General features: G+C 32.3%; 1 protein-coding gene across 1 annotated transcript; it reads left to right on the top strand.

Moving 5' to 3' along the window:
- Positions 1 to 9269: 9269 nt before the first annotated feature.
- LOC118753485 (conserved oligomeric Golgi complex subunit 6-like) lies at positions 9270 to 10072 on the top strand (the record flags this gene model as incomplete). Its single annotated transcript, XM_036488367.1, has 1 exon — positions 9270 to 10072. A coding segment is annotated over one exon (803 nt), but the record flags the coding sequence as incomplete, so codon positions are not given.
- Between the last annotated feature and the right edge of the window lie 15676 nt (positions 10073 to 25748).

Below are 25748 nucleotides of genomic sequence, written 5' to 3'. Positions count from 1 at the left end.
AGCTTACACTGAGTTATAGTAAAATTTAATAAGCTATAAAACTGCTTACACAAAATTTTTATATAAATTCGAATTATAAAGCTTGAATTTTTAATTATTTTGTAGCTTTTTATGTTATATAGAACTTAAAAAAAAATTGTTAGACACTAAATAAACAAAAAAATAATCAAAAATGCTAAAAAATGTTGTGGTGCTATTATTTTGAGCAGCACTATATTCGTTTTCTTATAATATTGTAAAATGTTAATAATTTCCCTTGTCCGGATTTTGATATGCGCCTCCGTATTTGATCTCAGTTGAACTTTTATAAGAATGAGTTGTCAATTTAAACGAGTATCTTTTGTTTTGTTTGATTTGTAGTATTATAAATTTATTTTTATAGCCAATTTTACTTCTTTGCACTTCAAAAGGAACAAACACAATCCGAATTTAATTTTTCCATATAAAAAATAAATTCCGATTTTGCCTGTCGCTATTCAAGGGGATGCAAGGGTATGTATTAGGGCGGGTCAATTTGTATGGATTGTTTTTTTTTAACATTGTTCCTAGCATATTCGGATTCTTCATAAAATTCTAAGAAAAAAATTCCTTCAGACCATAGCTCAAAACTCAATTTCGAGCCTGCGCATTTTTTAAAAGAAGATATCTTATACTATGTCTCCATTGAGAGATTTATCCATTAAGATTTAATAAATACAGTTGCTAAATCACAACCGTCTCCATTACCATTACGAGATGTGTTTGACGTTTACATTTTTAAATATTTGACGTTTGCTTATGTATGATTTTACAAATACAGTTGCGGACATTCATATACAGACAGATAAAAGGAAGGTACCAAGCGGAATTTCATTATATGAATTCTGAATATTATTGGCTTCTTATTCGTGGTAAATATGTATGTATAATATATAGTTTGGAAAGTGTAAAGAATGGTACCATATTCCGAATCATTTTCCCGAATTTAAGAAAAATTATCAAAACGGTAAAAACATTTGCGGAAAGAAAAATTTTTGTAGAACTCTCTTATTCATAGGAGGGAACCGAAAATCCATTCGTGGGCCTTTGGCATATCATGAATACGAACTGAGTTCTAGAGGATGTTCGGTGCAATGTTATCGAAGCAGAACCACTACCGAAATTTATAAATTTTTTGTCGCAGCGCGTAAATGACTTATAGAAAGCGGAGAAGACTCTGCATGATATTACTATAAAACATTTCTTCTAAATTTTTAGTTTTTAAAATAATATTTTCTTAATTTATTACAACCAAAGTTATGTAAATAGTTATTACTAATTTTCCTCCCAAACTAACAAAAAAATATAAAAATCCCTAAAAATACGAAAATACATGTTTTTATGATAGGCTAGATTTCAATGTCCTCAACTGTATATTGAAAACACAAATGTCATTTGACTTATGGAATGTGAATTTGTGGTTGCCACATCCAACAAATTGTACTTATTGATCAATATTATTGAAGATTTGACGAAGATTTAACTTAAATCTACTGCCTTTCGAGATTTAATTTTATATGATAAATCTCAAAAGATTTAACGTCAAATCTCGTCAGAGGGCTAAATCTTCATTAAATCTCACAATGGAGACAAAGTATTATATACAAAAATGAATTGCTGTCCGTTAGCCTCGCTAAGACTCGAAAACGGCTTGACCGATTTTAATATTTTTATTTTTTTGGTTTGTTTTTTTATAATATCCGGATGGTTAAAACGAGAAAAAATAGAGAGTTGCCACCTGTTTAAAAATTGCAGTATAAGTAAATTAATGACATAAATTAGATATTGCAATATGGGTGTCAAAGGAAAGAGGTTATGAAGGCTTACAGACGAAAATATTTTTGATTTTTGAGGGGGGTTGCCACCTGTTTCAATATTTAATTAAATTAAATTGGTAAGATAAATTAAATATTGCAATATGGGTAACAAATTAAAAAGGTTTAAATAAGAAGGCTTACTACTGAAAATATTTTTGAGTCGAGTTGCCACCAATTTCGAAAATATAATTCAATAAAGTTAATAAGATAAAGTATGTATAATAATATAGATGTCAAACGAAAAGTATTTGAAAAATTATTGATTAAGAAATATTTTCTATAGGCCTGTCACCTACCTGAGCGGTAAAAACTAAAAGCCATACTCGCAATTATTATTCAAAGCTTTTGAGGCTCGCATCAATGTAGAATACTGTAACCCCGTCAAGTTAGTGTTAATTGATGGCAAACCAAGTACTCTCATGTTTGGCAAGGATATCACCCCATCGAACAATGCACTTAGCCTCGATATAAAAGAGAACAAAAGCCGAAGTATTAGCCGAAGCAGTCCATACAAATGTTCTACAATTGAACTAACAAAAAAATATGGCCTGTGACTCTTTTATAGAAGCTGGGGACACTGGAATAAATTTTAAACAAAAAACAAAACCGACTTCAATTCTCATATACAAATTTAAGAGTACCGTTATTTTCTTTATGGCCCAATTATCGGACCTACATTCAGTTAGTAGGAGACTGCCTCTGAGGAACCACCTTTCCTTTGAAAAAGAATTGTTATCCGGTAACATACATAAAAAAATATTCCGACGAATTAATAATTTTTTTAATACAAACCTGTGCTTGGGAGTTCATTGATACGAAAAATTAATTTCTGATATCTATTTTTTATTTAAAGAACCGCAAGATTGCACTACAAAGCAAATTACATATTTTTTTACTATTGTAACGGGAGAAGTTACTGTATGTATTTTTTTATATGTACAGTGTCGAACAAAAGTTTTGGCACAGTAACTTTTCGCATTACATATATGTTTTATAAGTTTTTAATTTATTTCCGATAATTTTTTATAAAAACATAGTTCATACTATACCAAAACTCAGGAAAATCCAATAAATCTGCATACTAATTTGCAATTTTATGTTCAGATTTTCAAGCAACTTCAAACTTGCACTTTGATAAACTAAAACTGAATGGATTACTAAACTGCATACTTGGAATTCTTCTAAAAAATACTTTGCCTATATTGCGTGAAATTCACTGTGCCAATACTTTTGTTCGTTACTGTAAGTAAATGAAACTTTAACTTTAAAAAACCAAAAAAAAAAAATTACAATATTTCAAAATTATTTTTCGAATCATAAATTTTGTTATGATTAACAATGTATTTATGTTTTTTTTGGTTTTAGATCCTTTTTGCTTTCAAGACGAGGTATCTTTTTTCTACTTTCTATTCTCATAGCCAAAACTCCCTCTCTATTTTTATCAATCAATCAATTTAATACTTTTTTTTCGGCATTTTTCCTAAATACAACTAGAGCCTTATAAAACTTGTATAACACCAAATGTTTATCAAGCTTAGGATTTTGTGTTATCTGGGCAGGCTTATTAATTTAACCAGAGAATATGTTTTCTTTATTCAGTTTACCCAGTTCCCCATTTAAAACTGCTGCCTGTACTGTATCAGCGGTTAAAACTTGTTAAATTTTTATTTAAAATTTTCGGTAAGGATTAAGCGAGTGGATAAAAAATCATTATATATTTTATATTATAAGAACGGCCCATATATACATATGTATATGAAAGAATACACACATGCGACGTCTCTAGCCATTGTGTCTCACCTCTTTAAATTATAGTTATTTTTTTCTTATTGTATTAAAATAATAACGTTCGTAGTAAATATTAATCCATATATTAACTTAGTATATATTAAAGACTAGAAGATGACCCGGTGAACTTCATATCATCTATAATTTATCTGAATTTCACTTTGATCAATTATAACAAATCTTCAAAATGCAATACATTGAGATCACTAATACTGCCTGCTGCTATAGCTGATAAAAGATTCCACACCTATGAGATGTGCCACGCCCCTTTTTACAAACTCAGTTATATACATATATTTTTCCACAAGCACCTACCATAGGTATCTGTGCATTTCAAATTTCGAAGTGAGAGCTGATTAGAAATTTTCCCTATGGGACCTCCCCCTCCCCCCTGGCGAGTTCCAATTTTTTTTACCCTATTATAGGTCCAGGAGTTATGGCAATACTTTGGAAAAATTTTATTCAATTCTGTCGATCCGTTTAGGCTGCAACCTGGCACATACATACATACATACATACTTCCACAAATATATAGTAGATTTGATTTGAAAATAAATAATAAAAAATAGATATCAGAAATGAATTTTCCATATCACAAAACTCCGGAGCACAACTCTTTATTACAAAAAAAAATCCAAACAATTTAGTAAATATTAATCTAATTATGGACTTAGTATTAATTAAAGATATTTTCTTTTAAAATTGCGCAGGCTCGAAATTGATTTTAGGGCTATGGTCCAAAGGGCTTTTCTTCTTAGAATTTTATGTAGAATCCGAATCTGCTATATATATATATAAGTTATATAATTCAGACGCATAAATTAATAAGTTTATTTTATTATTATAAGAAGTTTTTTTTGCTGCACTCAAATTAAAAAAAAAAATATATAATCTCTTTAATTTACAAATTAATTTATAGATTTTATAAATTTTCTAATTATTTAATTTTCAAGCAATTGAGCGTTTCAATTCAATACCTTTCACCACGATAGTACTATCGATACTATCGATGTTTTCAACTATCGTTTCGAAAACTATCGAGTGGCGGTACTATCGATAGTATTCCAGCTCTACTACAAGCGGGCCCATGCGCAGACTGCGCAGACAGAAATATACAGTAAACTTACCCTCATTGTAGCCACAGATAGGAGCAGACCAGTGATCGGACTTTAAAAAAATTCTGTGTGGTAGAATCTGGAAAAAAACGTGGTGATGTGTGGCAAAAATTGAAAGAATTCTGCAGGGTTTCACCTAAATTGCAAACTTTTTAATTAGACTCTAAAAATTGTTATTTTAGTATAATAAAGTGCAGGATTGAAGTTGCTAAAAATTGCGTTGAATTTTGGCAATTTTTTTCCTTTACAGTCTAAAGCAGTTCCGTCCATATCAAGATATTTTTCGAACATATTCTAAGAAATTTCTGCAACCTTGTGGAGTGCTGTCAGCTTTTCTTTTTATCACATCACGAAGTAGCGAACAAATGTGGCACGTTCCAGAAATAGCTACTTGGGATTTGCCGATTTTGACGATTCTCAAGTAAAAGTAAACAACGCCTCAGAAACTTTATATGCACTTAAATTTGCTAATACTTTCACAAAAACGCTTTTTTTTAACATTTTCGCTATTAATTCTTTTTATAAATCATATATTTTGCAATTTAACACAATAAAACCACGTTTTCTGTCGAAAAATTTATTACTGAGAAAATTTAATATTTTACAGTTTATTTTATCCTCCAATTCGGCTTTGTTTACTTTTACCTTAGAGATGTCATCGTCGCCGGGAATGCAGAATCTTGTATTATATCATTCTTGTTACCATATAGTGTTTAGTATTACACAATTTTTGCTCTTAAAATTAGTAAAATTATGTCGAGCAAAAATAAAACTACGCAAAAACGCGAATATGTGGTAGATTTCAGACCTTGAGTGGTAGATGTGGTAGATGCTCAAAAAAGTGGCAGATCTATCACAATGTGGTAGAAGTCCGATCGCTGAAGCAGACTGTTCTAGTAGTTCGTGGAAATAATAAAATGAGTTATTCTTATAAATCCCTTATTTTTATTATACATATATTACAAAGTGTGAATGAGATTTATAGTGCATCAGAACTTATACTTATTAGGTACATAAAAACATATTACAAACTGACTGATATATGAGTGTCATGAGTTGAGGGAAACATGTTGTTACTTACAATATATCGAGCCCTAACCGCCTAAACAACGTAAGCGACATTTTTTTCAAAATTTTCTTTTTGATGCAGAAATGCATCTAGATGCTCTAGGAATATTTCTGCACCAAAAAGAAAATTTTGAAAAAATGTCGCTTACGTTATTTTGGCGGTTAGGGCTCGATATCTTTGTATGTTTGTTTGAGGTGAAAATATATTCAGAATTACCTTTTTGATTAGATGTTCCTTTAACAGAAACAATAATATCTGAGAATCGTCTTACTCTAGAAAAGGCTACATATAACAAAACAAAACCGCGTATCGTCATTCTGCAAAACCGCGTAAGTGGCATTAGCTGCCAAAAATTGGATTTGCACACACAAGCTCTTGGCTCAATCCTTATCCATTCGTCCTGAAATATACTGGCCAGGTATGCGATTACTTTATAAAAACGAGAACCATTTTGAAATATGAGTGTTTTTACTCTCCAGAAGATAATTTACGTAATTCACATACGCGGTTTTGCATTATCTCGATACGCGGTTTTGCATTTTGTTGATACGCGGTTTTGTACTTTAAACGACGTAATGTATTTACAGGAAAGTTGGCATTTCAAACGAAATATTAAGAATTAAACGTGAATTGTGTAATTTATTTCATCGGTTAAATGAGTTTTATTTGAATATAAAAATGAACATATTGCACAAAACGTATACTTCTATTTCACACGTACATAACCCTGCAGGGAAACCGCGGACTAGTGAATCAAATTTCTAGTTCCGTACTAGGTCTTTATCGCCAAAAAGGAACTAGTCCGATAGGAACTAGATCCCCACCAGTCCAAAATCGGCGAAAAGTGGTACTTTTAAATATCTAATTTTTTTCAGTTTTTTCACTAGAAATCTATATCTAAAGTGACGAATTTAGAAATGGTTCGGAACTAAAGAAAAAGGGATGCAGAACGAACTAGATCTTATTTGTAGAATTTAGAACTAGTTCGGAACTATCGAATGCATCCCTTACTTATTATTTATTACTTATTTACTTTACATAGATATGTGTTCGGCGACTTTTTCGTTCAAATACGCTTCTATTCTGTGCTTCGCAGATGCTTTTTCATAGCTTGGTAATACAAAACTTAAATTTGTGTTAACATTTCAACATCTTAGGACCGTCTGGAATATAAAAAATACCCTGTGGGGAAATCTCTAGTTTAGAACTGGTGCGCTTCTAGTACATTTAGAACCACTAGTAGTTCGCGATAAATCTCTTTTGCATGCAAACAACTGGCGACTTTAACACAGCGATGTCATAGGAATTGGAAATTGTCCAGAACCAGTCCTAAATTCGACATATGGGATCTAGTTCGCTTTGCACCCCATTTTCTATAGTTTCGAACCAGTTGTAAACGAAAAAATTAACAAGATGTTTTCTTTTTTGGTTACCATGGTAGCAATTTTTAATTATTTGCAGAGAAATTAATTTTCAATCTGAAATCAAATTTGTTTGAATGAATGTAAATTAAATTGTGCATTTGAAAACACGTTTACATACCTTTGGCTGTAGCGTAATTTGCAGAGGTGCTGACTGTTATTGGTTATATTCCAGAAGGTCCTAAATGTTAAGATGTTAACACAAATATTAGTTTTGTATTACCAAACTATGAAAAAGCATCTGCGACGTGCAGACTGAAAGCGTATTTGAACGAAAACCCCGCCAAGCAAAAGTCTATTTAAAGTAAACAAGCCCCCCGCTGTATCCCTTTTTCAGTAGTTTCGAACCAGTTCAAAGTTCGCCAGATGAGATCTAGTTCGTTTTGCATCCCTTTTTCTATAGTTTTGAACCAGTTCTAAATTCGTCATTTTAGATTTAGATTTCTAAAACTGTTTTTTAAAAGTACCACATATCGCTGCTTTTGAATTGGTGGCGATCCAGTTACTATCGGACTGGTTCGTTTTTGGCGATAAAGATCTAGTACGGAACTACAAATTTGGTTAACCAGTTCAGGGTTTCCCTACAGGGTAACAGCGAGCGCCTCTGCAAACTCAGCTACAGCTAAAGGTATGTAAACGTACATTTCTTCATTCAAACAAATTTAATTTCAAATTGAAAATACATTTTTTCCGAAATAACTTATCGCGCCACGGATGAACCAAAAAGATTGAAGAATCATGATATTTTTTTCTTTCGTCTGTCGATTTTCGAACTAGTTCGGAACTATAGAATTTAGGTCTAGCTCGGAACTATCGAAAAAGGGATGCAGCGGGGGCAATTGACACTTCCTAAGACATCGCCATATTAAATTCGCCAGTTGCTTGCATACAAAAGAGATTTATCGCGAACCAGTACTGGGTCTAAATGTACTAGAGGCGCACCAGTTCAGAACTAGAGATTTTCCCCACAGGGAAGCTACAATTTTTTTAATTTGAAAAGAAGCAACACGGTGCCACGGCTAAGGGAGCGGTGCGAGAACCGGTGTCAGTTTATCTATTATTGATTGATAGTTTATTAATTATTGAATTATGTGTGCGCCCATCACTGTCGTATACGGTGTATGCGATGCTGCAGTTACAATGGTGCTTCAGTACAAAATACCTTTAGTGTGGCTTAACAATTACAAATTTCTTTACTTCAGAGGTGTTATGACCATTAATATTACCTAATAACCACTCAGGGGACCTCTGGCTTTTCAAATGACACCTCATTAGTGGAATTGCTTACATAGAAAAGTAGAAAAAGGGAGACTAACAAAAAAACACCTTAGAGAAATAATATATAAGATAACACCCCTCGCTCCCCTATTTAGTTATAGTTTTGCAAAATAATTCAGTGAATATCATTATGCATGTGCAGTAGACTGTGCATTATTTTGCAACCTTGTCCTACAAAGCAAGACTCCCCCCCCCAGAAAGGTTCAGTAGGTCATACAAATTTTTAAAATCGGATAACGGAAAGTTGTGCCTCAAAGGCCCTAAAGCTCAGCAAATTCATGGAGTTTTTAACAAAGTGGTCAATATTTTGCCTATAAGTCAGTGGGTAATTTAACACATATATTTTAATGGCACTTCATGGAGTTTTGTCCCCGATGTCAAAAATAGCTACAATATTTTTAAATCTTTTAAAGTTATTGAGGTTTTTTTTGGGAAAAAGGCGTGAGGCCTTTTGAAAAAATCCAACATGACGTCTCAAATATGACATCTAAACTAGCCGTAAATTAGATTTTGCTTTACAAATGTTGTGCCACCGGAGAACCCAACACTAAGAGAGAAAAATTCCCTACAACTTTGGCATTTGAATATGCTACGAATTTTTAACAGAAATTTTTGAAAAATGACGAAAACCGTGGCAATGCAAAAATTTTTCGCACTTTTTTCTAATTATGTACAATAAAAAAATTTGGGAAATTAAATTATCTACAAATTTGTATACAACCGCATTTTACGAAAAATGCAAAATAAGCCATATTGACTTCAGAAAAGGATACTATCGTTTTGTTTGCGATATCGAACTTATTACGCTTCTACCAACAAATTATAAAACAAGTGGTCAAAGGAGGTGCACTTGAGCAAACCCTTATTGATTTACAAAAGTCTAGTGAGGAGATTTATTTGAACTCGCTCTCCAAACAAGTCCGCAGCATTCTACAACGTCCAGCCAGCGCCAATTTAGGTCTTGAACCGCCGCAGCGGGATTTGGTACCACCAGCGAGTGTTGGTCGCCTTTTGAACATGCTCAAAGAGATCCTATCAGTAGCTACCATGGTCGATGGTCGACAAACAGACATTACAAAGATCGTATCTTGTGTTATAGATCCTCTGTTGCAATCAGTACAGGAGTCGGCTTCACATTTACCTACAATCGATATGGCTGTCTATCTTCTAAACTGTCTCTATCATATGCAAAGCTCATTGGCAGTGTACGAATACATGGACGAACGCGTAGAGCGTTTACAAGCACAGTCAGATGCACAAATCGACACGCTAATTTCTGAACAAGCATCTTCTTTGGTGGCCAATCTAAATCTAGGTCCGATCTATACAATACTACAAAACAATCAAACCAAAATTGAGGCGAATTTACTTAAAATATTCATGAATAAAATGGAAGCTTTCTTAGAAATGCCAGAAATGTTACTGCTGCCAGTTGTTAATGTCCAGTGGTCATCGCAACTCTGTGCAAAAGCGAGCTTTCAACGTTATCGTCGCTATATACAAGCAAATATACGAACGTGTTCACGATCCGGCAAACGATTTCGACAATCCAGAGTCTATATTTAGTAAAACGCCGGAGCAGGTCAGCAAGATTTTGGCTGTTTAAATAAGATTTTGTTTTTATATTATTGATATATTTTTTCACCTAAAATGTATGAATTTATGAAGTAAAGCTTGCAATTCGCAAAAACCCAAAAAAATATGAAATCCAAGATGGCTGTTTATCCATAATCTACGTGTCAAATAGAAGTACAGTATATTTTGCTTAGCTGCACATCATTCTTTGCACGAAAAACTTGTGCACGTAACCGAAAAAGGCACTTAAGCGAATTTTCTTTACTACTTCAATGAGGAAGGTATCCGAATCCCTATGAAACCAAATATTGGCGGAGCCCTTACCATGCAGAAATTACTGCAAGCGAAATTTTTACCGATTGCTATCTAATTATCTATATAACTACATAAATAGCCATTTTCGTTGTTCTGCGAGATGAGCAAAATAGGGCCAGGGCAGGTAAACGTAATACTTTCATTGATAATTGATACTAGTCGCACAATTTTTAAGGCAGGTATCGCCAATGTGCAGGTATGTTGAATGCATCGATAGGAGCAGTTTCCTTATAAATTTTAAAAATAATGCCTCTGATGCGCATTTTGAGGTAGGTATCTTAAATGTGCACTTAAGCATAGAGGCAGCAAAGCAAAATATACTGTAAACTGCATCAAAATTTCGCGTCTTCAATTTCTTTTCTTCGTCCCAATTTGATCTAAATTTACTTTGCTAAAATTTAACTTCTGGATACCTAGAAACTGTAGTTTTACGTGGAAAAAACCTCAATAACTTTAACAGTTGGGGAGGTTTAAAAATAGGTTAGCCATATTTGACGTCAGGTGGCAAAACTTCATCGAAGGCCATTAAAATATATTAAATTTCCCACTGACTTATAGGCAATTTTGACCACTTTGTGAAAAATTGCATGCAAATTCTGAACTTTAGGGCCTTACGAGGCAAGTCTTTCAGTTTCCATAAATAAATACAATATGGTGAATACTCTAGACAAAGCAATGATAATCTTTGTTGTTACGAAAGACTTTACATAAAATATGTTTTTTTTTTTTTTATGTATGTTTCCGCATATTTTTGGACGACGTTAAGCGATATAATAATTTTTTTAAATGAAGGATGTTACCTCACAGGCTCCATATTAAGTTGGTTTAAATACGATCATAAAATCATGAAGACATTAACGATAATTTTAAATTTTTATATGAGAATTGAAGTCGGGTTTGCTTTTTGCTTAAAAATTACTTATTCTGTGTATGCAAAATAGTGTACAATGATTTTATATAAAAATGTTCAAAGATAAAATAGTGTATAAGCAGATGCTTTCAGGAAAATGGAATCAAATGGTATTTCTAAGTAAACATGGTACACAATTTTTGTGTATATTAACAGCTATCAATAAAAAGTGTGGCGTATTTAAAATGTAAGTATTGTGAATAAAAAGCGCTCAACTAAAGTTTAAATATGATCGATTGCATTATAAAAATGTCTAGTTCGTTTTTCTCAAAACTATACTTTTTATGTTACACTGCTTCATTATTCCAGCGACGATATATATCCAAAACGTGACACACTGTTTAATATTTTCAAATAAATTCTATCACATCTATGTACATATTTATGTACTTGATTATATTTAAATTTATAATTCGGCCAAGTGCGGTCGAACAAATCTCACCTTCCTTCAGGCGGATATTCCGCGTACAATTCTTAATCGCTTGATTTTAAACTTCGTACTGAACTTCACGCTGCGTTGCTTGTACCGCTACTCACATGCACATTCGTAAATTTAAAGATCATTGACTCGAACAAGTGATATTTTTGTTAGTCACATTGGGTTCCATTGTACAATACTACAAACTTAGGGTTTTATCGTATTCGTGTCGAATTCAGTGCAATTGTGCTCGGTTCTGCCTTCTTACTAACCACTTTAATTACCTTACCTGGCTTATATGTATCGTACAAATATGTGATTTTAGCAAGTCGGTATGTTTTATATACCTGTGGTGAGTATAAAATAATTAGCTTATGAGAGACATTACAGTTAATAAGGTTGTTGGCAAGATATACATGAGCTGCTAAATTCGTTTATTTATTTTCTCTCAATAATATACAATTTTCGTTCTTAAATATGTATGTACATTAGACTGCATCACTCCCCATACAAACCAAAATCGGTACGGAGTTTCCATTGGAATAATAAAATCTATTACATCTTAAGACTTGCACCTAAATATTTCGGAAAAATATTAAGATCTACGTGTGCTGGACTGATTTGAAAAACATCCAAAAATGGAGTTTTTTATGAATAAAAATAGTTTATCAAAGAATTTTTTTTTGAAACAAATGACAAAACAGTTTAAGATTAAAATATTTGCATAAACATAAAAAAAAAGTTTTATGGTGCATTTACATGGTATTAAGCCATATGAACTGTTGATACGCTAAAATAGAGGGACTACATGTTCTAATAAGGATTTGAATGATATCGAGTGGGACGCATATAATACATTTTTTCATATGAAACTGTAAACATACTGTAAACATACTGTTGTGACACTGTTAAGCATATGAAATTATAGCAAGTTGGATTTTCATACATCTTCCCATAAAAAGTTCAACAGATGCAGAGATACCCAGGAGGGGTTTTCCCATTTTAATGCCTTTTTAATATAAAATGCCACCGAAAAGTAGGAAAGCGGTAACTCCGCCATTCACATACATGTTAAAAGTGTGAATTTTAAAAATTAAAAACAATAAAAAAACAAATTCAAAACAAAGAAATTAATTGTACAAGAACTTTTTAAATAGAAGCAACTCACGTATAGTGGACAATAAAAAGACAAGGCTCTATGATAACAAACTTAAATACAAGACATTACAGAACATTTTAATGAGCTTTATATCACATTTCAGTAAAAATAAGCCTATATTTTCCAAGCTGGCAAAGAAATGAAAATCTATATTTTTTGTTGTTTACACAAAGACTTGCCAAATATACATATAATATTAGTTCAAATTGGCCCCATTTAACTTGTTAAATAAAAAAAAGGTTTTTGTAAAACACAATCGTCCACATTGAACATTTCGAGTTTACTTTGACGGTCGATTTCAAATAAATGGCGTGCAGGGTTAGAACTCCGGCAAGCTTAAATCGGAAAATCGTAGTATAAAATAATGTTCCATAGTAGTATTTTTATAGGTCGCTCGTTTACTGGAGAACGTCATAATCCAAAGAGACATTTTTTTCAGTTAAGTATGCAAAAATGGGTGCCGATCCTTATTTTATATTCACCGAAAAATGCGTTACGCTATCGTCCAATTGTTTCCCTGGAAAAACAATGCGTTACGCTATCGTCCAATTGTTTCCCTGGAAATTTACCCTATAAACCTCTCTCTTTAGCCAAAGTAAGGAACCAAATGGATTTTTAATGACAGAGTTATCATCTAATATTTTAAGCAAGTGTTGCATATATTAGCAAAAGAGAGGATAAAACTATCTTTAAAATACCATTTCAACTATTATTATCGTGAAAAAATTACGAAATTAATGCCATTTTCCAGAAAGAACACCTTTAAGAGGCATATTTTTATTTAGATATAGTATGTGCTACATAAAAATACAAATTAGTCTAATATTATTTATATTATACCTTACAAATCACCTGAATTCATCAATTCATGTTTGCATTAAAAATAAAAACAATTTTATTTTATGTTTTTCGTTTTTTAGTTTAGCTACTGCAAAAGGCGTACTTTATTATTTTGGAATTAACATAAAAATACAAATTAGTCTAATATTATTTATATTATACCTTACAAATCACCTGAATTCATCAATTCATGTTTGCATTAAAAAGAAAAACAATTTTATTTTATGTTTTTCGTTTTTTAGTTTAGCTACTGCAAAAGGCGTACTTTATTATTTTGGAATTAAAAACGTAGCAGATCGTAGGTAAAGCGGAGTAGCGTAGTAAGTTTAAAATTTTCTCTGAAACCGTAGTAAATCTACTACGACCGTAGTGAAACTCTAACCCTCTTGGCGTGTCAAATGAAAGCTTTTGGCTCATTCTGATTGGCTGAAGCAGAAAGCTTTCTGATACAACTCTGCGCTGAACTGGTTTTCCAACGAGTTAAATGATTTAACTGGTTCAATTTTACAACAACAATTGCATGCGATTTAACTTGTTTATGAACATGTTTTGTTCATTTAACTGGTTCAAGCCCATTTAACATGTTTAACTCGTCAATTTGAACATAGTATAAGTCAAAATTATAGAAGGCATGTATACTTCTCCTTTTCATTTTTTCATACAGTTTATGCTTCTTTCTGGCTTTTACAAAATGCAGGGATACCGCACTTATTTCGGTACAATATGATCGTAATGTATTTTCAATTCGAAATCAAACAAAAACATCCCACGAAAATGTTTGCGATTTTAGAACCATTAGTGAATATTTGCTAACTACTGCAAATAATAGAGTGCCATATCTTACAAAGTTCAGAGAATTAACGAAACAAACAAGCATTTTATGGCTTCATGTTTCCTTCAAACCCCATTGCTATTTTTTTTAACTTTTCCTTTTGTTTAGCGCTGTAACCTATTAAGTTATATCTTTTAATTTATACATGTGAACTATTTTCAATGAGCATTTTTTCATTTGCTCCAGAATTTTGGGTACATTTTCTTATGTACCTCTCATTCTTTTTTATATTACATATACACTCCGAAGTTCGGGATAGTATTTTGAATATACCAGCAATATATATAAAGGAGGGGCGGCTGCTGTAGAGCTTTACGCAGAGCCTGAGTTCAAGCCCAGTTTTTTCTAATAATTGTTGCCCCTCTTTCGTAATAGTAAACCTCCGAGTGTATTCTGTCATGGACACAACTTCTCATTAAAATACAATTGCCGTTCGGAGTCGGCGTAAAACTGTCCTTTACTTTGTGTGACAAAATCACGCACGCCTCATATCGGAGGAGAAGCTAGGCCAAATACTAACATATTGTTCAAACGCCAATATGTATATCGTCGTTTAAAGTACAAAAGCGCGTATCGTACTTCTGTCAAACCTCGGAACTGAAATTTGTGCCAAAAAAGATATTTGGTCACCGGAAGCTCCTGACATCAAGCCGTTAGCCATTTATAATAAAATATCGATACTTAGATAAAAGGAGAGAAGATTATTAAGTTTAAAAGAGAGAACCGTTTTTAATTAGGACAAGTTTCATTCTCTCCTATAAAATTTAGGCAACCTCACACACGGTTTTGTACTTTAAACGACATATGTAGAAGTATTGCATACATATTTTGGTGCCTTTTCAAGTATAAAATCCACTGAGAAACGGAAGAAAACGGCATCCCTATGATTTCAACATATGCCAAATGTTCCGTACACAAGCAATTCTGAACAAAAAATTGTTTTTCCACAAAGATGTTTAAATGGAGCATTACAAATATGGAAAAATAGCAATCCACAAGGCTTTATTGGCAGTAGGTCCTTTTTAAAGCCCATTAAACAAAAAAATAAGCTTCTAGTTTCGAAGCTTGCACAAAATAAAATTTTTTTATTTGTTGTTTACAAAAAAAATATTGTCAAGTATACAAGTCAAAATTGTTTAATATATATCGCTTTAATTCATTTCTTCATAGAGTTGGTGCTTCTTTTATAGGAAAATTCATACGGCTTATGAACAGATTCATACCATGTAAATGCACCATTACGGAATCGTAATAATGAGATTTTTTATGCTGCTTTCTTAACTTTTCCAAAAATTGGTATAAGAAAAACTTAAATAACTGGACCAAAACTATTCCGATTTAGACTTGTGAGATATCAATGGAAAGATATTTTCTCACCCTTTTTATTCCTTTGCAAATAAACTCATTCAAAGTATGAAACAAAAAGGTGGGAATGACACTCGTTCCAAGTTGGGTTGGTATTTGAAAAAAAAAAGGGACGTGAATGTATGAATTCATGGAAGTACCCTACAGGCATATACATATGTAATACTCGTATATTGGCAGTAAGAGCTACTACCGTCCGAAAACATTACAGTACAGATATATTCAATAAACACGTATGAAAGAAAAGGAACACTTACGTTTATAAATAAACACCCTGCAGTGAAACCCCAAACTAGTCAGGAAAAATACTAGTTTACAACTAGAATTTCCTTACTGAAACCGAACTAGTTCGAAAATTACCAGGCTTGTCCCAAGTACAAAGCGATTTATTCATGCTTGACTTCGACAGTTTAATACGATAAAGTACACAAAATATTATAACTTTTATTTGGGTATATTTTAAACCATTAAAACAAGTACATATTCAATTATGCCAGACCTGTTAAATAATGATTAATAATCATAATGATTATTAATTAAAGCATGTTTTTTTGGATAACCTTTAAATACCAATATGAGCACATTTTTAATGATTAATAATTAATTAAAAATTGTCAATTAATTCATTAATTTTAATTACATGATTATTTTGTTATTTTTGATCATTTCAAATTATTTTTTACTTTTTGAAGTGAAACTTCTTTAGCGGCGGTAGGTTGGCTGGGAGTAAATTGGCAAATTCAACGGAAATTGCATACGAAAATGATGCAACGGAAATGGTTGGGGCTGAAACAAGTGCTTTTTGAGTGTATGGTATTAATTTAACAAAAATTTGCTAATAAAAGGTTAAAGAATAACACTTAGAAAAGCCAATACAAGAACGAAAGTAAAGGTAACTACGTACATAGATACAGAAAAGGATAAAGGCAAAGGTAAAAATAAAAACAAAAATATTGATGCTTAAAGATAAAGGCAAAAATGAAGTCCAATGTAAATTTAAACACTTTTCTTATATATACATATATAAAGGCAAAGGTGAAGGGGAATATGTATGTAGATGAAGAAAATGATAAACATAAAAGTAAAGGCAAAGAGGAGGTTGAGTTTACCGATAAAAGTAAAGATGAAGACAGGGGAAGAAAGATTAAAATAAAGATAATTAAAGAGGAAAGGATATAGAGAGACACAGAGACTCAATCTGGGAACTATTTTGGGATTTTAGAGATTTTCGGGATCCTCGGGACTTATCGATAAAATAATCGGTATTTTTATCAACTTTGTTATCGATATTTTTATCGATTTTTTTTCGAAATTTTAATCGATATTGTTATCAATTTTGTTATCGATACTTTCGGAACTCATCGAAATAATAATCGATATTTTTATCAATTTTGTAATCGATGTTTTTAACTATTTTGTCAGCGATATTTTTTATCTATTTTGTTATCGATATTTATCGGTCTTATTATCGATATTTATGGATTTTGTTATCGATATTTATCGAATTTGTATAGATATTTATCTATTTTATTATCGAAATTCATCAATTTTGTTATCGATATTTATCAATATTTATCGATTTTGTTTTCGATATTTATCGATTTTGTTATGAATATTTTTATCGATTTTGATATCGCTATTTATTGATTTTGTTATGGACATTTTTATGGATTTTGTTATTGATATTTTTCTCGTTTTTGTTATGAATATTTTTATCGATATTGGTATCGATTTTGCTATGGATATTTTTATCGATAATTTTATCGAAGTGCTAATAGATTTTGCTACCAATATTATTATTGATTTTGCTACCGAAATTTTTATCGAATTTTTAATCGATTTTGTTTTCGATATTTTTATCGGTTTTGTTATCGATATTTAACCCATTTACTCCCAAACAAAAACGGTTGAAATTTTATTATATTTAATTTTATTAATGTGATAATATAAGCCAGTGGTCGGCGCTTCATACAGCGTTGCCGTTTTTCTTAAATTTAAGCAAAATTGCTTAAGTTTTTCCTGCCTGTTAAAATGTTAAACTTTTCTTCGTTTTGCTAAATATTTTTTTAAATAGTCAAAAAGGATAATTTTCCTCAAAAATTCATAGCCAGAAAGGTTACTATTTGAATAAATTTTTCAAATTTATTTTAGGAAGACTGTCATCCAGATCCCACATAAAGTTCCAGCAAATGTTGCTCTACGCAATTCCCGATCTGCGGTCGTCGCATTTTCAAACCTCCGAGTGTACTTCTGCCATGAAATCGCTTCTCATAACATGATGCCAACAATTTCAAGGAATAAGCAGCAGTCCTGCCAATTGTTTGGCATATTTAAACAAAGTTGATCTGAAACCCAACGAAAGCTAAATGGCATTTAAACAACAATCCACAATTAAACTTAAGTGCCGTTTAAATATTCATTTGAAATTAGCCCTTAGACTATAACATTCTTACTTTTGACGACAAAACTCAGCCTTACTGACTTACTCTTTATTCCTATAACCAATTTACCAAGGTCAGGAAGAAACAAACAGTAACTCTAGGCATTTTTCGTTTTAATAAGATCCGATAAATAAGTTGCTTAATTTTAACGGGATTTGTTGAACTTTTCGAAAGATTTTGTTAAACTTTATTTTTCGGGCGCGGCAATACTGGCTTCATACCACAATTGTGGAAGATCAACCCAATAAACACTAAAAAAATATTTCTCCAACCTTGGAGAAATTCATAATTCTCAAGTTGATATCCAACATCATTCTCCAACTCATCTCTAACCGACGCGCAGATATGTAAAAAGTGATAGAGAAACGAATATTTAATTATCAAGTGAACAACTAAAGCTATATAAAGAGGAAAATTTCCAACAAAAAGTAAATAATCTTCAAAATATCGTAAAATAATCTTGAAAGAAAATAAAACAACAAGTGAAGTGGCAAAATTACTGTCAGACTGTGTACTGTGAAGTGAATTATTGTAATACGATTTTGCTTAACTACTTAATACAAAAGGATTAATAAAATGAAAAATTAATATTTAAATTCACTACTATTTCAATTTCAGTATTTCAATGATATGTTTGAGACCGATTGGAGAATTACATAGGACTTCAAGTTGAGAACTAGCATTTTCTCAACTTGAGAAACAGTCCTTTTTTCATACAAAGAAAAATGCCCTTTTTGTTGAGAACGCTATGATCCTCCACTTGAGGTACCGTTGAGAAACAACGTTGGAGATTTGAGAAATACCTTAGTTCGCAACTTAACCCCAAGTTGAGCTAAAACCTAAATGTTTATTGGGAACTCACACGTATTCTTACCAGTGTTGCCGCGAATCATTTTTAGTGGTAGCCAAATTCCTTTAAAAAAAGGGCTAAAAAGAGCTAAAAAAAGTCCTTGTGGCTAAAAATGGTAGCTAATTTTTTTTACTTACATATACATATATAAGAATACAGTCAAATATTTTCAATAAGTAATGGTATAGAAAAACAATGAGCTAATATTTTATCCAACCAAAGACCTTTTTGTATAAAAGGGGAAATATACGACACCAGCTTTCTGGCTCCATCAAGTCATAGTACCATCAGGCTCGAAGCATATAACTCACCAGCATGCTGGTACAATATTCATTTCTTTACAAATGAGGTCGAGGAAAGACCGAAATGATTAGAGCCGAAATTTTATAACTTTTCTACCATTTTGTTAAACATTCTTTTTATTTTTTTTTAATTCACCACTGCAATATCGTGAACTCAATCTTCCACCAACACGGCTTTGACTCATATAGTGCAAGAAATTTCCGCCAAATTAGAAAATAGAGCTAATTTCACCACTCAAGACAGCAGCATGCTGGTGCAATCATAAAATTTTCAAATAGTTTTTGAAGTCGCACCAGCAGGTGGTACAATCACACCACAAGAACATACACGGTCAATCGACTTGATGGGCCATTTAACAAATTAAGCATATTAAGGGCCGTAAACTTATTTATTTTAAACCATAGTTAAATCGTTAATAGATAAGTTGGGAAAATTTTCCAATACGGAACCCGGCTTCAAAAAAAAAATTAGGGGGTTTAGAGCGGCTTTTTGTGATTGTAAATCTGAAACCCCCACCTCCGGAGGCTTATAGTTTTTAAGAAAATTGAATTTTAAGTTGCAATAAATGTCAACTTCAACCTCACTTGTTGCTTTGCAAACCAATTGAACTAAAATGTCGGTGCTGCCACACAACAAAAAATGCCAAAAAAAGCACTGAAAACGAGAAATAATAAAAACGGACATTGTAATAAATTTTTTTAAATTAAATATCGATGTATTGATAAAAAAAGTGATTCAGTCTAAAATCGAGAGACTTTGTAATAAAAATGTTAACTTAGTTATTTATCGAAGTATTGATTTTTATGGGAAAAGCGCCGCGGGCGAAAATTTCTAATAAAACATCGTGCAATTTTTTATTAAAAATTTTCATTATTTATCGAAGTGTTGATTTTTATGCAAAAAGCGCCGCGGGCGAAAATTTGTAATAAAACATCGCGCAATTTTTTATTAAAAATTTTCATTATTTATCGAAGTATTGATTTTTATGGGAAAAGCGCCGCGGGCAAAAATTTGTAATAAAACATCGCGCAATTTTTTATTAAAAATTTTCATTATTTATCGAAGTATTGATTTTTATGAGAAAAGCGCCGCGGGCGAAAATTTGTAATAAAACATCGCGCGACTTTTTATTAAAAATTTTCATTTTTTATCAAATTATCGGTTTACGTTTTCTACAACTACAATAACACCAGTAAATATTATTTCTCCCCGAAAAAAATTATACCGTTATGATCAGGAGTAAGACCCCTATCGATGCTAATATTATTATCTTTAATAAGAGCAATGTACGTATTGTACACTTATACCCCGTAATTATACGCGCTTATTTGTGGTGTAGTTTTTTTAACGTATGGTAGCATACATTTTGTGTTACTGTCAGCTAGGGTTGCCAGATTTTGAAACGGGGAAAGGAGTACATTTATATTTTCGATAGCAAAAAAGCAGGACATGAGATAAAAAAGGAGTACAATTTTTTTTTTAATTTTTTGTGCAATTTATTGTTAGGTACAAACAAACAAAGATGTCTTAGAAATCTTTTTCAAAGCAACAATAAATGTGAAAAATAAATAACTATATGGGTTGGCTTTCCAATAGGGACGGTGGTTAAAGAGATGGTCATCGAAGGGGGAGTGGACGTGGCATCTTTTCCGAACTTTTTGGAGAGGGCATGAACCGCCACTGATAAACATGTTACTCCCGACCACCTAGAGCCCCTATGGGTCCCCAGGGACCTCTTAGAAAAATTGCCAAAGTCACAATTTTCACTTGCGTCCACAGTATTTTTGCGTAGAATTCGGTTCTCAATGACCGCCCTTATAGGAAAGTCTCCCCAACTAATAAACTAAAAACTACAAAAGAATTCCAGACTCTTCCTGAATGTATGGTAAGTTTTTTTTAAATTTAAGCCTTATAATTAATTTAATATTTTTCTGATTTTTATACCCGAGCGCCCTGCCCCTAAGACCATGCTTACACCTTTTCACTATCACACTTAACTTTGCTTACTAATACACAATATGAATGGCAAAGTACAGCGCGTACAATAATAACTGTCGCACAGGTTTTTTGAATAATAAAAGGTTTCTTTATAGATTTTGTGTTTTTTTGTTAACCTTGTAAATATTTTACTTTAATTTTATTAATTGGTTTTAAAATTTTAATCCTGATTTGCATTTGCCAGCTTTGGGAGATAAGTACATGCGGCACGAACATCTTTTTCAGGTTTATTTTTTCTTAGATTTTGTATAAAAAAAAAGAAAAAAAAACCTGTATAGGTTTGGTCGAATGAATGCCCTCCTAGTCACCAGTTTCGAGTCTTTTCGCCTGCTGAGTATGAGGCCTTATGTTGGACAAAAGACGAGTATAAAGGACCCAAATGGGGGAAATTAGCCCATGGTTACAGAAGATATGTAATAAAGTAACCGACGAAGACTTGCGCTTTTCTCCCAAAGTGTTTACCGCCGGTAAACCCAAATGAAGGTTAAGATTTAAAAACAAATTAATAAAATTTAAGTAAAATCTGTGGATAATTAACAATAAACTACTTTTTCGCAAAATCTATAAAAACCCCTTTTATTTTTCAAAAAAAAAAAACTGTGCAACAGATATTATATGATAAAATATTAATAGCTGGAAAAAGGAGTACAAAAGATGTAATGTGGAACGATTTTCCGTCATCCCTTGTCAAATTTGGTTTGGAAACAAACCGGATTCGGCGTTGTGCCATCTTCAGTGTCATTTTTCGTTCGTTTCGAGAAACCGGTTTGTCTCCAAACCAAATTTGACAAGGGATGACGGAAAATCGTTCCACATTACATCACACCTACCCTGTCGGAAACACCAACAACGAAAATGAGAGTACAAAAGAAGTACAAAGCTAATAAAGGAGTACATTTCCAGATATTTTTTTTTTGGGAGTACAAGGGAGTACATTGCAATAAAAAGGAGTACGTTTACTCCCAAAAGTAGTACGTCTGTCAACCCTACTGTCAGCCATTGTTATTTCTGCTTGTTTGTGAAATGTGTTAAAGTTTGTGAAGACATTTATAAACGCGTTTTACTTAATTAACTAATTAATAATTGTATATTAAAGTATTACAAACGCATGCGAACCTTTTAAGGATAGTATATTTGTATAAATAAAAGTGAGAAGTGTAGTTTTATAATAAAATATAGTGATAGTAGGGGGGATATTTTAACAACAAATAACTTAAAGGAATTTGAAAAAAACTTTCATTTGCTTTTCGAACACGTACAATAAGTATGCACCAATCAAAGTACCGCGATACAGCAGTCGCCAAAAGAATCGCTTTGATGTAAAAACCGGAGACGCCGAGGCATACTATCGCATTGCTTTTTACATTCCCTTCCTTGATACATATATTGCTAATTTGAAAAGCCGGTTCCTAAACCATAAATCAGTTTTAAATAATTTTAGTGTTTTGTTTCCAAAGTATGATTTTTACAAAAAAAAAAACTGAAGAATTGTTTGCTTTCTATGAAAAAGTAATCGACGCGACGGCTCGAAACAAAGCTTTCTTCCGGAGGTAAAAATGTGGAAAAAACAAGTTTCACACGAACATTTTCGAAATGCTCTCGAGGCATTACAAGTAGCTAATACAACGTCTTTTGGGAATGTTTTTAAGATCTTACGTATATTGGCACTTTTGTCCGTTTCAATAGCCACACCACAACGAACATGTCAAGAAAGGCTCAACGGTCTAGCATCTATAAATATTCACAAAGATATAAATTTTTCAGTTGACGAAGTTCTAGGAGAATTTTTCAAAAAAACCACGAAAAATTTGAAAATTCTTCGTTTCGTTGATTTATAAGTAAAAAGAAAAATTTAATGTGTTTAAAATTATCAAAATGTTTTATAAATAAAGCGAAAAATTGAATATATGATTTTAAAAATTCATGTTTTGAAACTTTATTACGCATATTTTCTTCTAAAGAGCCTTTTTTCTAGACCCATATTAGTGAAATATTATTCTTTGACTTGAGGGGGGGTTTTAACCCATTCATAATTTTGCTTTGAATAAAAATGTACTGAAAAGTATTGATTTTTTTAGCATGAAAAAGTCGAATGTACTGATTTCGCGCATAAAAAATCTGGCAACCCTATTTGCACTTCGCTTCTAGACTTAATTGGTTGCTTTGTCAAATATGTGTAGAAAATTGGCATTAAATATCTTATTATCATGATAATATATACCTTGTTTATACCAACACATAAAGCGCTTTAACCCACTTCGCCGTGATTCAAATCGTATGCATAAACCAAATTTCAATACGCTCAGAAATTCAAAAGTGTATTGACTCGAATTTGTTTTCCAATCGGTTTTTTAATTCTGACATCGGTTAGAAAACATGTAAAGACGCATCATTCATTTGACGCGAAGTGAAAAGCTGGCTTTCTTTATACATCCCCTTTTAAATTTGAATTATTATTATTATAAATTCGAATTATTGTTCGCTTCCTTTTCGGTCAACCGCGCAAGTTAGTTATTAAAGAAATGTCGTATAAAAACAGCAGATTTGGTTTGCTTTTGAATACGGCTTCATCGAGTGCGCAATAAAGACCGAGGTATAAATACTTGAAAGAAATATGTGTTGAGTCGAATCAGCTTTTTGTTAATGCGGTTCTTGCGTAGGTATAAACAAGGTAATAATCTAACCTTTCCATTTTAGGTTCATTTGGGCGCCAAACATGTACGATTTAGGCATGTTACTTGAAAATTAATTGATTTAAGTATATAGTTATCGGTTAAAGCAACTACGTTGCCACATCATTGGAATGTTACGATTATCCTTGCTTAGTTCACTGGATTGTTAAATAAATGCTCAATAAAGCTAAATTACATTAAATTATTGTAAAAAGATTATAAATTGCAAAATATGAATTTGGCGAAAAAAATTGGAGCCAAAAAAGAGCTAACTCAATAAAAAAAAGCTAGAAGCTAAAACCGAAATTTTGGGGCTAAATGACAAAAATAAGAGCTAAATCTAGCTCCAAAAGCATCAAAATGGCAGCATTTCTGGCTAGTATATTTCAGCACGCATGGGTAAGGATTGAGCCAAGAGCTTGTGTGAGCAAATCCAATTTTTGCCAGCAAACGTCAGTTACGCGGTTTTGCAGAATGACGATACGCGGTTTTGTACTTTAAACGACGATATGCATATTTTCTGCATCGTGGTATTTATTGACACAAGTGTCTTTTAATTATTATTTTACTATATTATACATATATCAATATATTTTATTATTAAAACAAATATTCATTATCACTATTGAAATGATCGCCGTGCTTTTGTCGGTGCTCGTGTATATGACCATGCTGACGATTGAGTTCTTCAAGGTGATAACCTGCTGTTGCCAAATCCCCGCTGCCGGTCTAAAAACCAATCAGCCGACGGATGACAAATTTTCGGGCGAAACTCAGGATAGGGCAGATTATAAAATATTTTAAGCATATATGTATTCGATTTTACCCTATGATTGCGATAGTGTTGAAGCGGTTTCTGCAACTCTCCCGCTTAATTGGTTAGCTCCATATATTCGTGCGAAAGTCGTAACATTTCCTCATACTACGTAATTTTTCCTCCATTTCAGTATAGTTTGCGCGCATTTCGCGATTGGCATGCTCTTCCGCGTCCAATTTGTTCACTAAATCTGCAACATCGGGAGCACATTGCTGCATTACATTTAATATTTAATTTAAATTACGATATGGATAAGGTACTTTACCCAAATCATAAAAACAAACTTTCCTTCATTTACGTTGGTTAATATGGTCACCGTATGCGACACGTTGTTCAAACTCCATTTCGTCGTAATCGTTGAAGTGAGCGAACATCACGGCATACGGATCTACTTCTTCCCAGCAAACATTAAGAGCCGCAAATTGGTCATAGTGTACTTTTATTGTCCTCACTTACGGCTCATTATGGAGTCACATGTAAGGGGTTTTTGGCGAATATACTACCACCATTTATTCCAATAAACAATCAGCAAAAGTTTCGGATTGGCTTTCCTTATAACGTCGGGATGGGTGGGCCGAAATTTATGTTTATCACTTGCACATGTTTTTTTTTATTATTTAATAATGTCGAAATATCCACAATTGCGGGTTATAAATCTATATGGCCCCTTTTATTTCACTTATAAGGGTTGGCCAAAATTATTATTTATCACATGTACACGTAGCACATGGATTACATTTGACAAAA

The sequence above is a fragment of the Rhagoletis pomonella genome, unplaced genomic scaffold (genome assembly GCF_013731165.1).
Source record: "Rhagoletis pomonella isolate Grant_MI unplaced genomic scaffold, Rhpom_1.0 Rhpom_scaffold_02528, whole genome shotgun sequence".
Taxonomy (NCBI): Eukaryota; Metazoa; Arthropoda; class Insecta; order Diptera; family Tephritidae; genus Rhagoletis; species Rhagoletis pomonella.
This window is presented reverse-complemented; position numbering and strand designations above follow the sequence as displayed.